At 41.4% G+C, this 11914-nt stretch overlaps 1 protein-coding gene across 1 annotated transcript; it reads left to right on the top strand.

Moving 5' to 3' along the window:
* The first annotated feature begins 9341 nt into the window (after positions 1–9341).
* On the top strand, positions 9342–11537 carry LOC137281140 (fibrinogen C domain-containing protein 1-like). Its single transcript, XM_067812268.1, has 3 exons — positions 9342–9552; positions 10209–10336; positions 11010–11537. The coding sequence occupies exons 1-3, from the start codon at positions 9342–9344 to the stop codon at positions 11535–11537; spliced, it is 867 nt and encodes a 288-aa protein (XP_067668369.1).
* Positions 11538–11914: the final 377 nt, after the last annotated feature.

Below are 11914 nucleotides of genomic sequence, written 5' to 3' on the forward strand. Positions count from 1 at the left end.
TCTAAACGTACCAAATGATCAGTGGTACTTCGATTTTTCCTGAAACCACATTGACTATTTGTGATCAGGTTATTGGCTTCAAGATACCAAGTTAGTCTATTATTCACCTTACGTTCCATGGTTTTACAGACACAGCTTGTTAGAGATGTCGATCTATAATTTGATGGATCTGTATGATCTCGACCAGGCTTTGGTATTGGGACTACAATGACATTACGCCATGAAGGAGGAAATTTTCCAGACGTCCATATTTTATCAAATATGTGACCAGGCATGGCTCAGGTAAGTGTTTCAGTAACTGGTAATGTATATTATCATCACCCGTTGCAGTGTCATGAGCTTGCTCAAGAGCAGTATGTAGCTCATGTAATGAAAACACTTTATTATAATCTTCACCGTTATCTGATTCAAAATTAAGTTTCGTCTTTTCCTGTTGTTTCTGATACCTCTGAAACTCAGGGACATAATTTGCTGCTGATGAGTTTTTGGTAAGAGTTTTGCTTGTTGTATATGCAATTTTAGACGTGTCAGTTATTAAATTATCACCATCTTTAAGATGGTGAACGGGCAATTTTGAACCTTTGCCTTTTATTCTCTGAATCATGTTCCACACTTTAGACACAGGCGTGCGTGAATTTATTTTGGAGATGTAGAGGACCTTGATATGCACTCATCAGCAATTTCAGTTAAAACGTCTGAAAACACGTGAATAGGATCAGCCATATCCAAGAAACATTCGGGTAGTTTAGATGTGCATAAAGTTTGAAATCAGGCTTCAGTACATAGTATCGTTGGAAAGTGATCACTTCCACAAAGGTCACTGTGAACTGACCATTCAAACTCATTAAGCACAGTAGAGTCTGCAAGATACATATCTAGAGAAGAGTATGTGCCGGTTGCAGGATGCAGGTAAGTATTCGAACCATCATTGTATATACACAAATCATTATTGGAAATAAAATCTTCTAGTATTTTACCTTTAGTGTTAGTATTTGTACCACCCTAAAGTGGATTATGGCCTTTAAGATCACCCATTATAATGCAGGGTTTCGGATGTTGATCATCAAATACGTTTCTTGCAGACAGAATATTGATGGTGCCAGGCCTTGAACTAAAAGATGTAATTCAACAAAATTTGTCTTTAATCCTGTATAGTTCCACTGCCCTATATTTCTGCAGAACATTACCGTTTGGGTGGGTTGATTGGGGATCTACCCCGTACTTTCTTTGAGGGCGACAAGCTATGTGCCCTGGGATGGGTGTTATCACACACTTCCATTTCTTCCATTGAACCATATCTGTTTATTTTATTTTCTGACCCCTTTGGAGTTCGATTTGGTTTAGTAGCCTCTCTTTTTGCTTTTGATTTGGTTTTGACATTTTCTTTTTCACTTCGTTCCAACTGAGCTCTAGGCTGACGAGAAGTAGTCGACTCGATCTGCTGGATAGTACGTGGTGCTATCTGAGTAGAGAGAGGTTCTGGATGCTCCGTATTCACCCATGTCAAGTCTGTCTGACAGGAGTGTGATGAAGTGATTACGGGTGTAGTAATGTCTTTTGAAACCGTTTCGGGTGTTTTGGTGATAGAGGCATATGTTTCCGTCTGTTAGGAAGACTGTACAATCTTTTTTGCCTCAGCAAAACTGATGTTTTGAGAAAATGTCATCCTGTTTATTTCCATATACTTTTTCCAAACTGGACATTCTTTCGAAAAAGCCGAATGACTTCCTTGACAATTGGCACATTTTTCATAGTTACTATCACAATCTTCTGTTACATGTGTATTCTCATCACAGTGAGCACATGTAACAGACAATGTGCAATTAGAAACGCCATGTCCGTATTTCTGGCACTTAAAGCAGCGCAGAGGATTTGGAATGTATATATCAACATTCAGATAGCAGTAACCTGCCTTTATTGACTTAGGAGGATTTGGAGATGAAAATGAAAAGAGTTAAGTGCTTGTTTGAACAGTCTCATTATTTCTTCGGGTTATAAACCTTTTGACATACGTTAGTCCTTGGTCCTCCAACTCAGAAACTATATCAAGCTCAGTCATATCTGAAAGGAGGTGGTCACGGTCTCGGACAATGCCCTTGCTAGTGTTCAATGTTCTGTGAGCTGAAACCAGAACAGGTACTGCAATGAACACATCAATTGATAACAAGTTTGTCGCTTGTTGTTTCCTGTTACATTCAATCAACAGTGTACCATTTCTCAAGCTCCTGATGTTTTTGACTTCTCCTGCTACCCCAGAGATTCCTTTAGAAATGGCAAAGAGATTGAGTTTGATAGGAGTCTTATCAAGAGTCTCAATAACTATAAACCGTGGCCAATAATCAGCAGATACAGAGGGTCGTTCCTGATCATCATTTTCAAGTGGACGTTTTGGGTTTTTTGGTAGGGGTTTGGTATTCCATGGTTGAGATTGAATGGTTCACCATCCGAGCTCCCCACCCACCACGGAGTGTCATAAAGACAGTGCTCATCACAAGTGGGTCACCGACTTGTAGCACCAGGGATACCCGGATGGTATACTCCAGTAGAAAAAATAAACAGTTCTACCAGATTGGCCCATGAGCCACCGCCTTCTGGAGTGTCCAAAATTGTGTATCAAAATATGCATACACAGGGCTTGGCATGACCAGCCGATTGGTTGAACCGGGCCTATTCAACCACCCGTCTAGGTGAAGTTAGGGCCGAAGTGGTGTGTTGAGCATAAGGAACACTGTACTGCTCCCATGCCCTCAACCACCAGGATCCCCTCCTCCACCGACACAGGGCCGCAACCCACGGCAAACGGGTTGGTGGACCAAATATGCCCCCGTGTCCACAACGGGGGTGGCGAGCTCTTGGCGTGACCTAGTACCCACCACGAGTAGGTGGCTCGCCACGGGTACCGCCACAGGTGAGAAAAATAACGGTCATATATATTCCTTAAAATAAGTCATGGTGGCATAAGAATCGCATGAGTGAGTGAGTGAGTGAGTTTAGCTTTACGCCGCACTCAGCAATATTACAGCTATATGGCGGCGGTCTGTAAATAATCGAGTCTGGACCAGACAATCCAGTGATCAACAACATGAGCATCGATCTGCGCAATTGGGAATCGATGACATGTGTCAACCAAGTCAACGAGCCTGACCACCCGATCCCGTTAGTCGCCTCTTACGACAAGCTGAGTCGCCTTTTATGGCAAGCATGGGTTGCTGAAGGCCTATTCTACCCCGGGACCTTCACGGGTCAGAATCGCATGAAACATTTCCTGTTAGTTTAACTAAACAGTGTGTCGATACTCGTGATTATTAATATATCGTTTACTCGCGACAGGAGATCACCAAAACAAACGAAACTGTTCAATAATTAGCCGCATAACTTCCCGATTTCAATAGGAGGACAACCAATAATTTACAATCTACTTCGTTGAGCTTTTGAACATTACTTGCTATCTTCCCTTGGCTTTTCATGGACTGAATTTTATTCAGAATAGCAATCCCGTATATTTAGTCCGATATATACCAAATATGACTCTGAAAACCTCGATGATTGTGAATTCGAAGCCGTATTCATGCTGAGGACGATTTCGTCAAAACTCGTGGCTTTCACAAAATGTTTAAACGTCCGACCTCCATTACGCTTTGAACGCTATTTCACTCTGTATTTGGTTTTATAATTTTATAAGAAGATACAGCTGAAATAGGTTTGGAAAACGTTTTCGGTTGGTACAGTCTTCACCTGAGGTCGTTTCATGCTGTAAGTGTCACTCTGTAAGCAATATGGCGTCACAGAAGAAAACAGGAAGATTTCTTAGAAACATAATCGGGTTAAAGTGTTTGGTGTGTGTGTGTGTGTGTGGGGGGGGGGGGGGGGGGGGGTGTTATTTTGTGTTTAAACGGTGAAGAGAGCTAGCTGGTTGTCAAGACAAATATAATCCTATTTCAATTTCCTTCATATGGTACTGTATACCTTTCTCTGCATTCAAATGACATCGCGTGCCACATGTTTTCGAAGTGATCTGAGGGAGAGAAGACATGCAGCCTCCACCGTTTTACAAATGTATTCTTATTACTGAAGCGTAAGTGTAAACAAATAACCGCCACTGTTGTTTTTTTTTCGGATTTCTGTCGTTTGTGTCTAATTACTGATTTTCATGTAGCCCACATACGTACCAAAAGGGGTATTGACGTATGCCTCACAGCTAAGATACATTGTTTGATATCAAAATAATTTCATTAAATTTAAGTTTTTATCTATTTTTCAGAGTTCCAAGTTGTTTTCAAAAAATGACTGAACTGCGCAAGTGCAAATATTGAGAAAACCTTGAGAGCACATTAACCACTTAATTCGTTTTCGTGTGCTAATCGCAAAAACTGATCATACGACACATCAGAAGTCGCTTATCTACACATGGCTCGGAATAAGTAAGTAAATAAACACATGAAATATTTATTATTTTACTTTTCGCTCATAATTATTTATAATTACACGTGCGGAAATACATAACTTACAGCAACACCAGATGTCAGTGGTTCCTGTCGCTTTCGTGAATTGCATATGTTCTGTTTTCTGAAGGCGGACACACGGGAAAATAGCATGTCCATCAAGTTCAGTGAGTTGATGAACATTTCTTTTCACATTCACAGTCTCAGTGTTTTACAATGATTATGTAGACACCCGTGAAGGTTCGGGTTAGAATATTTCCCTACACCTTCACATGCTTGTCGAAAGAGGCAACTAACGGGATAGAGTAATCAGACTCGCCGATTAATCAAGTCATTGGTTCCCATCTGCGCAGATCGATGCTCATGCTGTTGAGTGTCTGGTCCATCATTTACTGACTTATAGTTGGAATATTGCTGAGCACGACGTAAAACTAAAACTCATTATATGCTAGACATGCGTTCCTGAGTTATATCATGTAAATAACTAACCTTTGCATATGTTTATGATGGTTGGGCAGGACACGCTCACCTTTTTGCGAACATGTGGTGTCATCGCTGCTAGATAGTGATGCATGAACACATGGCATGATGTAAAAGGAATTGTATCTTTATTGTTTTGTAGTAAATTTTAGAAGCTCACGGCTGACAGTGTCAACTCACGGCTAGGGTAAATAGAAGTGTTTTGTGATGATTATATTAAATCTCTTCGGCGAGATATACTACAAACAAAAAGTATGGGAACACCCCAAAATTTGCTAGGTGTGTCCTGCGGTTCACAGAATGAAGGACAGGTTCTAGGCCATTGGTAGAGTACAGGACAGGCCTCGTTCTGTAACACCCAGACAAACATCAAGGGCAGATAACCGATACGTTGTGCCCCAGGCCCTTCGGAACCGATTCCTAACTGCCAGTGCCCAGTTGCCACAAGATGCAAGGGAAGTCTGTCTTTCACATGCACTAGTCTGTTCTGTTTGGGTGTTTAAATCAAACATGGTGCTGCTGTTTTAACCACTCTTGTTTTCGGACAATGTTTCATTTCATTCATACTCAACGAATATGGAATCAGTTGCCTCACTGCACGTTCTAACATGTCAATTAGAGTGCTCTTTAAGCACAAAAAAAACTGCATTTACTTTAGAGTATAACTGACCTCACCACGCTAAATCTATGTATAATTATAGAATTGTCGGATGTTCCCATACTTTTTGTTTGTAGTATTTGTTGCACGACTCCAGTTCTTATAGTATTGGGGGACGTCAGAATCCCTGCTACCGGCAAGTCCTGAAACGTTGACGGCAGTGTTGCACCTACAGCAATGAGCTCATGTGAAATTGTCATTAAGTTTTTAGATCAATGGGTCATAACGATGGTCTGTACTAAACAAATTATATCAGACAAATATGACAACATGTCGAGTATACATGTGTATACTTTATTATGTCACGGTAGTAGCCATGATTTTGCATAAAGTGTCGTATGAATATTAAGCTTATTTCTTTTAATGTGTCACAGTTCAAACGTCATGAAGACTGTGCATTAAACAACTGCAGAGGGGCGGCATTTTCACAGATATTATGAAGCTTGTAACAGTGTCCATGATGATTCTAGCTGTCTTCCCCTTGACCACTCTTGCGAAACGAAGACAAGTCCCGTTCATGAACTGCCCATCCTCTAAGTCAAGCAGTGGTCTGAGGACAGTCAAACCTGCCCGAAGCATGATCGAATGTTCTGTAATCTGCCTGAATGACCCACACTGTGTGTCAGCATCTTATTGCAAGACTCCCGATGGCAATACTTGTCAACTGAGCAGTTTTTATGTTGATAGTACCTGTAGTGGACTGCAGGTTGATGATGACTGTAGCCATACAGCAATGGTGAGATATTTTACTTTAGGCTTTACATCGCAATAAAAGGAAGGTCACCATACATGGAATCGACCAAAACCTTAACGGCACCGGAGAGCGTTATTGATCTTTCAACGGAGACTGCCTACTTCACATTGATGTTATAATGGCCCGTACCCAGAGCAATGACACTTGAAGTGCATGTAACTGCACCCATAACATGCTTTCTTGCTTGGCATTGTATTCCAATTACAAACTGTATTTTTCTCCGTACGAATCATTTTCTTGAATCTGACCTTCGGTGTCACGATGGTTGGTTCTACTAAGACGTACTTTGTGTTCACTATGAACATGAAGCCCTGAGTAAGGTAATAAGTATGGAGGTTCATATACATTTACATTGCTGGCGAGTGCGAGAGCTAAACGTTAAGTCACAACGGCAGTGTTTAAGCCCCCATTAGCAATGAAGCGATATAAATGCCTGGCAAGAGAAACTTGTAAACACTTTGCACTAATTGCCACGAGATACAATGTTGCGATCGTAAAATTAGTAACTACCTACCAACTTGTGTAAGGGAAGGCCTAGTATGGTGATCTACCGTCTTCTTCTTGTTATGAGTATATAGTTACTTTGTCTAGGACAGTCAGATTTTTTACGATGTCCATCCAACACCATGATGACCTGCCGCGTTCACGTTTGGTCGGGGTACGATTGAACCTATGGTTAACAGATACAATATCTCGTTGTGGAACTGACACAGATGTAGGCACATGCACATTAGACTCTATTACGTTTGTCCTGGCGTCCTGGGGCTACACAACGGATAGGTTTATACACACTGTCCTCGACCTAAGTTCAAGGGGACGTATGTCTGATAACTTGACGATGACGAGTCGGTTCGTGAAGAGTAAATCCCGAAGAGAGGGTACCTACTTGCTCGTGGGCATTGGTATCTGCCAAACACTTCCCTAATTATGCCGACTTCATGGTAAAGCTCTAATGTTCATCTGTTTACAGGTGTGTCCATGCGAGAATGGAGGGACCTTCGTCTCTGAGAGCAGGGCTTGTCAGTGTGTTGACGGTTTTGTAGGAGACTACTGCCAAAGACGTTACAGAGGTCAGTGATACGTTTTCAGCTTCAATGACAGTTTCTACTGTGGACTATAGGAGAGCACATCCTACTGTACTAACCTAACGCAGACTATGAAAGTGGCAAACATTCCAATATTCCAACTATAAACAATCTGGTCTGAACCAAAGAGTCCAGTAATTAACAACAAAAGTAACAATTAACGCAGTAGAGATGGCACATATCAAGCAATTAGGCGAGTCTTACTACCCGACATCGTCAGTTTTCCCCTACGACTTAGACTGCTGAAGACCAATTCTACTATCGACCTTCACGGTCTGTCAGGTGGCCTTGAGGTCAAGCACACATTTGCCACATAAAAGCCAAATTCCTGTGACAAAAGGGTCTCGCGAGACGTATTTGGCTTTCCTAAAGGAAAAGGAATAATCCTTTTCACTCCATGGAGTAGATTACAATGTCAACTAATGCTCAAAAGAAAGTATACATCTAAACAAGTACATAAAAAGTTAGCAAAGTGAAATATATTATCCATACAGAGCCATGTTACCGATGTTAAGACCCATCCTTTCAGAGAACAAACTGAACCAAAAAATTAAGATTCACAAAAACGCAGCATAAAATCGAAAAACGGCATTTTTGTGTGTGACACGAAATGCACGTGCATTTTTGGCGGTGTAAATCAGTCGATGGGACACGTTAGGGACACAGTGATCAGAAAAACACAAGAGGTATGCCACGTTTGAGCCAAGTTCAACGAGAGAGAGCTGTCAGAATGGCGCAGCAAGGAGCGACCAATACCGCCATCGCCAGAACCTTTGGATGCAACCGTCGTCAGACTGATGCGGCGGCTCAGGCAGACCGGCAGCACATCTGACAGGCCTGGGAGCGGTCGACCACGAGCGAACAACCGGAATGGCAACGAATCACACCTGATGTAATTCGTCGCCTGGCGTCATCCATGCGGACGTTGTGTTGTGGCCTGCATCAACGCCAATGGATGCTATACACGCTATTGAGCTTGATTTCAATGACATTTCCAGAGAGACACATGTTTGTATTTGACTTTTCGTGATGTGTAAATATTCTTTTGACAACAGTTCTCTTTCACTGACCATCAAACCAAACCTTCACCTTTCCATGCACTGTATGTATGGACGTTTGATGTGCAATTGAATATTCTTCTTGAATTCAAAATAATTTCAATGATATTTGTTTCTGTTTTGATTTAATGTCTAATCAAAGTCGTGTATACTTTCCTTTGAGCATTAGATTAGTTTAATTGTTGTCAACCTAAAGCTCATTTTTGCATTGTACGTTTTGAGATAGAAATAGTGTTTAATGGTTATGTGCTAGTGTTAATTACAAATCTGTGTTGTATTACTGTCCTTTGCAGACAGGCAATTATAAAAGCTCGTTAATATTTCATTAACATATTTACAACTTTTATAGTCGCGATATGTCTGAAATACAGCCGAGGTGATCTGAAGTTTTAACTCACTCATTAGGAGATAGTGAATAGTTCCAAAGGTAGTTTACTGTATTCTAGAAGCTTGTGTGCGGAATCTAAAACCAGCCAGTATTGTATATTGCATCTTTAAGCTATATGTGTAGACGGGAGCAGAGGTTACTGTTTATTCTCAACACCAAGAACTGTTTCATAATCCTTTTGATTTCCAATTTCAGATTGCACAGAGACACCACTCGGTAGCACCAACTACTTCATTCAGCCACTGGGGTCGGGCTATGTCTTTGAGTGGAAGTGTGGAATTACGAATTACACAAATGTGGCAGCTTTCGTGTATGTATATAACCACGACTATGCACTGCCATTCCAGCAAGCAAAAGATGGTATACCTATTTTTGGCGGATTTTTCTTTCTCGGTCTTGAAACCATGCATCAATTATCCAAGCAAGGCCGATATGATTTGGTTGTTCTACCCGTATCAGCAGGTAACGACCCAGGAATGGTTACCTACACTAACTTCCATGTGGACTCTGAAACCAAAGGTTATGCTGTGCATTGGGACTCTTTTGAAAGAAGTAGTAAATTCGTTGGCAGTGATCAAATCCTAGATGGATTTGGGGGAAATGGCGATGTCACAAAGAACTTGAATGGAGCACGTTTTGGTGCTCACGACAATGACATCAACAGCTGTGCCCATATCAACAACGCTAGTTGGTGGTACAATCCACTTGGATGTACAATCCTCAGATTTCACCTGAACGGACTTTATTGGCCCACGAACAGAACAGGAACAGTTGAAATGGAGTTAATGAAGGTTGTCATTATGTATACTGTGCCGGTGTATTGGTATGTGGGAGATGACCTTGTACTGTGAGAATACATGCCTGTGTGTTGGGATGATAGTATATCCACAAAGACAGTTTTTCAAAGAACTTTATTTTGAGGAATCCAAAAATTGATCCCTGTAGTTAGCAGAATTGGTATTTAAGTGAGACATGCGTTACTTTTCTTTTCTCATCACAAGCGATATGGATGGAAAGATGCTTGTCATTAAGTAAAATGTGTGTATCTCCTGTGGTCAATTCGACGTTATCACTGCCGAAACCAAACAAACAGATTTTGAGTAAAATCGATGTATAACATATATTTATGAATATGAGGATTTTTAAATTCATCCTCACGGTCCGCTCTGTCTTCTGTGACGTCACTGTTAGCTCTGTCCCTTGTCCCTTCTCTGTCGCTCTGTTCCATGTGTATGCCCTGTCAGCTCTGACCCATGTGTCTTCACTGTATGCTCTGTCTGCTGGGCCTTCACTGTCAGTTCTGACCCATGTGTCTTCACTGTCCCATGTGACTTCCCTGTCAGGGTTGTTCCTTGTGTCTTCACTGTCAGCTCTGACCCACGTGCCTTCACTGTCACCAGTGACCCATGAATCTGACTCTCCACCAATACCATTAGAGGAAAACTGCGTTGAGCTGAGGGCATACTGTCCAGTGAGACGTCCACTCCTGAAAGGCGTTGACGTGGAAGGGTGTGTTGGTCTAATACATCTATGTTCTACACAACTGTAGACGTTGTAATGAGGCGTATGGCCTTGAGGTGATCAATGCAGCTGAACCCCTTGCTGTTTGTTCAGTGATGGTGTGGGTCTCTGTTTCGTGGACATTTTATACATTTTATGAATCATCGACTGTCCATTGCTCAGACTGACGATCATTAGGGCCTCGCTAGGCCCAGAACTTGCTGTTTTTTAAATGTCAGGAGTTATACTTGTTTTCTGAACGTTAAATGGTTGTAGTTGAATAACCGGAGACATACGTGTATGCCTTTGATGTTTACCACTGGTTATGTGCGATGTAGTCAAATCCCAGACGGGGAAAGGTGTCAGGTCATTCGTGCAAGTCTGTATATGGGGACACATAATTATATGATATACACAAATCATAAATTGTCATTGTTTGCCAATGCCCTGTATACCCCGTTTTCTATATACATGTACTACCATATATTTTTCCTTTCATCTCAGAATGATCAGATACACCACGGCAGAATAAAGTCTACTCCCTTCAACCATTGAATTCTGGTTATATCTTCGAATACTTTTGCGGGCCACCGAGTAAGTACACAAATTATGTGACGTCTTACTCATATACCTTCAACGGAAAGTTTACAAGGACATGGGAGACAATGAAACGAGGCCTTCCGCTTTTCAAGGGTACTCATTTTTACTTTCTCGGCCTTGAAAATCTACACCAGTTAACCAAGCATGTTTCGTATGACTTACTTATATATGTGTGGGTAATTCGTGTTAACAACGGTTTACTATTGTACAAGAATTTCCGAGTGGATGCTGAAGCAGAGGGCTATGCTTGTCACTGGGATTACTTCAAACAAAACACTAGTGTTAACCTCAGTGATCATTATTTGGATGGTTTTGGTGGAGCTGGAGATGGCACCAAGAACTTGAACGGAGCGCGTTTTGCTACGTACAACAAGGATCTCAATGGCTGTGCAAGCTCTAAAGGATCTGGATGGTGGTACAATCCCATTGGATGCACATCCTTGCTGTTTGAACCAGATGGATTGCATTGGCCAGTTAATCGAACTGGAACGATTGAAATAGAAAAAATGGATTACGTTCAGATACGCCTAGAGAGACCTTACTGGTATGTGGACGATGACCTTGTCCTTTGATAAATCTGTATCGACTCTTCTGAATTGTTGGTCTTTGCTACAGGCACTGTAAAATTTACAGCTCCAGATAAGGCACGTATTTACAATATAAAAATCACAATTACTCATGATCAATTAACTACAAGTCTGGAAGTACATAAAAGCCCCAAACGTACAAGAACAAAAACTCTATAACAGCGTTAGCAAATGTTAAGGGTCACATGCAAGGTAAAAGACACATTTGCAGATTCTGATACCTTTCGGACTTCAAACGATTCACTAAATGACTCGTGCACCCGAGTCCTGTCTCTGCAACATTATGTAATTAGGCAGGTGTGATACTTGTACACATGACATGTTTTTATGTCTGTGGGTTGCAAACAAACTACATCCATTTT

Source organism: Haliotis asinina, chromosome 4, assembly GCF_037392515.1.
Source record: "Haliotis asinina isolate JCU_RB_2024 chromosome 4, JCU_Hal_asi_v2, whole genome shotgun sequence".
Lineage (NCBI taxonomy): Eukaryota > Metazoa > Mollusca > Gastropoda > Lepetellida > Haliotidae > Haliotis > Haliotis asinina.